The following is a 4,424-nucleotide window of genomic DNA, read 5'->3' on the forward strand; positions in this document are numbered from 1 at the left end:
AAAGAGGGCTGAGAGCTTCTGCTTGTCAATAGGAAATGCAGCCCGTCCCTAGCCCTGCCCCGGGAGCCACACAGATTTCCTGACGCTAAAAGCAAACGTGTTCCTACTCCTTGTGAGAATTTAATTCTTCCTTTAATATAAATAAGGCAGCAGGAAACACCAAGAGCCCTGCTGTTTTCTGCTTCAGAAGCAGCTTTGGTGCACAACCGACCTCTGTTTCCCACCGCGTTCTGTATAAACAAGACGCCAGAGGTATTTTTCGAGTGACCTTCCTCCTGGAAGTCATGAGAAGTAGAGCGAGCCCAGCCTTGGTCTCGGCTTCCAGAGGCTGGTTCTTGGTTGCTGGAATCTCTTCAAAGCACAACAGGAGAAGGATGAAGAAAGGAAAGGCAGAAGCCACAATAATTAAGGAAATCTGCCCTGATTCTAGAAACAAATCTCGAAGGATGGGTGTCTCCAGGCTGCTGTTAAGAGTCACACCTGAGCAGGGTCGTTTCCTGGGGCGCTGAGCTGAGGCTGTGGCAGAGTACCCCAGCGCAGGCTCAGCCTACTTCCTGCTCACACAAGGACAAGTCCTATGGGATCTGCTGCACTGATGTAGGCAGCGGAGTCTCTCCACGTTGGTGCAGAAATGATCCATCTTCTGGAGCTTTCCATGGCTGGGTAAGAGAATATGCCTGGGCTCGCGGGAAGGAGCTTCTCTTCCTGTCATGGTGCACCAGGGCACCTGCGTGTTGCTTATGCTGCCTGGGAGGCAAGGCCAGCTTAAGTCCTGGAGGAAGAATGCAGGTGCTGCCCTGCTCTTTGTCCCCACTTCCTCCTGGACCTCAGGCAACCTTGAAGGGAGACATCTCCAAGGGTCAGTGAATCCCAGGTGGAGGGGAGTCCCAGATCCTCCAAAGCACGTCTCACCTCAGCCGCCGGTACCTGCCCAGGACCTGTAGCCCTCAGTAGCGCTGTAGAGGCCTCTGAATCCCAGGGGTTGTGTCCGCAGGCCCACACAGGTCCCCGGGCAGCCCTGCCCAGGCTTTAGATGGGGGTCACCCATATGCTCAGCAAAGCAATACAGAAAGGTGGACTCTGTGCAGTGAGCAAGCCCCCGTGGTGAGGAGCTGGGAGCCAGAGTCCTTGGGGCTGAAAATGGGGACTGGGCTTCCCCATCAGCTCTTGCTTCTTCTCCAGGAGCTCTCACTCCTGCTAGGACTGGAACCCAAGCACAGCTCAGGGCTATGGCAGTCCTAACCTCAGGCCTCTGCAACTTCCTCTGAGGGGGGCCAGATTGTAAGCCAGACCCTAGCAACCCAGGCTCTGAGACCAGCTGAGGAGAGAACCGAGAGGGGAAGACTGCCTCGCTGGCACTCAGCATGCTCAGCCGCGCTCAGGTGCAGAGGATGGAGCCCGCTGGTGGAAGTGCACCTGGGGGGGAGGCGTGACCGAAAAGCAGGCCAGCGGCAAGCTCTCTGCCACCAAGTACCCAATTCTGTGTATCAGAGAGAGCAGCCAACGGGGGCCTCCGATCTGTACCAGGTCTTCTCTTCAAGTAGTATAAATAATTGGCAGCCACCATGGGACCCCCACTGTGCAGGATATGGGTCAAAGGTTGTGAATTCCCACATCTGTCCCTATTCGTGCTTTGGCTGCAGATGGCTGGGGCCCAGGTTTCCTAGGAATGGGGTACTGGGTCTAAGCACATGTCCCTGGCAACATTCTAGTAGATTCTCTGTTGATACTAAGCACAGACTGGACCCAAGATGCAATAAGGATTACGCTCAAATCGGCACCTGCGCTCTCTCCAACTCAGCGCCCATGGAATGTCCAGTCATCGTCTTGGCCATGGATGGCCCATGGAATGTCCAGTCATCGTCTTGGCCATGGATGGTGACCCAAAAGCGCATTGCAAAGGAGCGGTCCTCTAGCCCAAACAACAGCTTTACCAACAGACCCCGATGGCAGGAAAGCAAACCAGCATCCAGTTGGAATTCTGTTTCCTCCGTACTGTAGGAAGACCTGGCTTCCTGGCAGGCTGAACCTCTCGGCTCCTTACTCAGCCTGCCGTGTTCCCAAGACAGGGTTGCAGAGCTCCAGTGGCATGCAGTTGAGGGATGCCCTCCCTCCTGGCCCTTGAATCCCACGTGCTCTACAAGACGACAGCCTTTGGGGGCAGGCTGGCATGGTCGGAGGGGACATGCAGGGAATACTCGCTGATGAGAGCCGGGGCATTCTTGAGCATCTCATTGAAGGAGTCCACTGTCCTGCGGTAGAGGCTGCGCTGTAGGACGAAGGGCCGGAACAGGTTGAGTGGCTCGGCCCTGCGCACCGCCTCGGGGAGTCCCATGGCCTCGGGTACCTTGCGGTTGCCCACGAAGAAGTGATGGAGCTTCTTCTCCAGCAGGCTCTTCTCCAGAAAGCTGAGCAGCTCGTGCAGGCGGGCGACCAGCTGTGCCGCCTTCCAGTCGGAGGCCCGCCGGGCGAGCAGCAGGTGCAGCAGGGCCGTCTTCAGGTGGTAGCCGTGGAGCCCGCTGGGGCCGGTCAGGCGGGCCTGCTTGGAGAGCAGGAAGGAGGCGATCTGCAGGCAGCTGAGGTGACAGGCCCCCTCGGGCAGCGCCTTCGAAGTCATCCTGAGGAAGTGTCGCTCGTAGACGGCAAAGGACAGGAGCCAGTCGGTGCTGGAGGCCGGGGTGCTCCCGCAGGGCTCCCTGGGAAGGTGGGGGACAAAGTACAGGTCGGAGTCCTCACACTGGATCACGGGAACCAGGTCGAAGGGCATGAACTTGCCCGAGCGGAACTTGATTTTGAGGGAGCCGGGGGTGTCCAGGTGGCTGAAGGCCAGGTCAAACTCGTACTTGCGGGCGATGCGGTGCCAGGCTCTGGTGAGGGCTGTCTGGAACCACTTCATGACCTGCATGGTGTCTAGGTAAGGAGACTCTCCGGTACACAGCAGCTCCTCCATCTCCCTGCCTGGCCGCTCCCCGCCGGGCTTGCCGTGGAGAAGGCACAGCATGTCTTCCCCTAGTTTGGTCTTGCCACAGATACAGCTCAGCGCATCCCCATCAGCCCGGGCTACCTTGATCTGGCCGTAGCCCTGGCGGTCCAGGGGCACCGAGCGGCGGGAGTACCAGAGCTCGGGGTAGAAGCGGTAGGGCTCCGGGGGCGTGAAGGGCACAAACAGGCGACACAGCAGTGGCCGGTCCACCTGCCAATTCTCGTACATGCTGTCCACTCCGATGAAGTCCTCCACCTCCATGTCGGTGTCCCGGTTGCAGAGGCTCCGCAGGGCTTCCAGCAGGTCGTCCACGAAGCCTTCCACGAACTCCCGGGTGCGGGCAGCATCGGCCGTGGCGCTCCGGATGCAGCGCTCGTAAAAGTGGTCCAGTGTGGTCTTATTGGGCAGGGTGAGGCCCCGCAGCGGGGTACCCCCCAGCCCTGGCAGCTCATCCTCGTCCCCACCTGGGCACTCGGGCCAGGCCCCATCCTGGTGGTCCTGCCGCCACACCTCGATGATCAGAAAAAGGATCATGCAAAGAGTGGTCCACAGGTCCCAGGCCACGTGGGCCTCGTGCTGCTGCTGGCTCTCCTCGGCCACCCGCTCTACGGCCTCCTTCTCTGCTGCCAGCTGCGCCACCTCCTCCTCCAGGCGCAGCTGCTCCAGCTGCAGCTTCTCCTGATGCGCCTGCATCTTGCGGATGATCTCTTCCTCGTTCTCGGGGACCGTGGCGTTCTCTCGCGGGAACAGTAGTGGGTGGTTGATGATGGCTGTCACCACCACCAGACACACCCGGAAGAGCCCCACGGCCATGGCTGGAATTTTCCTGGGAACAGAAAGATCACAGGTCACACACACTTCCCACAGTGCCACTCCTCCCAGGACTCTCGTACCAGCCTCTTCCCCCAAGAGCCGATATCTTGGTTCTTCTCCCACCGGACCCGGGTGCCTGGCCCTGTAGTTGCCTCCCGGTTCTTCTTTAGTCTGGCGTCGGGAGGAAGAGCCCAAGGCCTACACCTGTGGTGGACACTGCTTTCTGTCTGCCAGGACATTCGTCTTGCTGCTGACAGCAACCCACTGACCCTAGGAGCCAACCCTTTTCTTCACTGGGTCCTTATCCTGGGGTAGGGATAATCCTGCCCCTAGCTTAGGGGTGAGTAGGTAACTCAGGCCCAAGACATTCATACCATTCCACACACCCACCCCCAGCAGCAGCCACCATCATTGGTTCTCCAATGAACACATGACCTATTTTGAGCCAATGGGAGAAAAATGTAGGGTTTGCTGGACCAATGAGGAGAAAGTCTCACCCTGTTACTAGGGTTTTAGGTAACAAGGTTACACCTGTGGTGCTGGTGGCTATGCAGACACCAGGGAGGGGAGTCTGACTGAGAAAGAGGTCAACAAAGGGGGAAGCAGACTCGCCCGATGCAGCCATGCA

General features: G+C 58.6%; 1 protein-coding gene across 1 annotated transcript; it reads right to left on the minus strand.

The window, feature by feature from the left end:
- Window positions 1-2,137: 2,137 nt before the first annotated feature.
- ITPRIP (inositol 1,4,5-trisphosphate receptor interacting protein) lies at window positions 2,138-3,805 on the minus strand (the record flags this gene model as incomplete). Its single annotated transcript, XM_080694611.1, has 1 exon — window positions 2,138-3,805. Exon 1 carries the CDS (start codon window positions 3,794-3,796, stop codon window positions 2,138-2,140), a length of 1,659 nt encoding a protein of 552 aa, XP_080550737.1. The 5' UTR covers window positions 3,797-3,805.
- Window positions 3,806-4,424: the final 619 nt, after the last annotated feature.

This window comes from Muscardinus avellanarius, assembly GCF_963383645.1.
Source record: "Muscardinus avellanarius genome assembly, chromosome: 4".
Classification (NCBI taxonomy): domain Eukaryota; kingdom Metazoa; phylum Chordata; class Mammalia; order Rodentia; family Gliridae; genus Muscardinus; species Muscardinus avellanarius.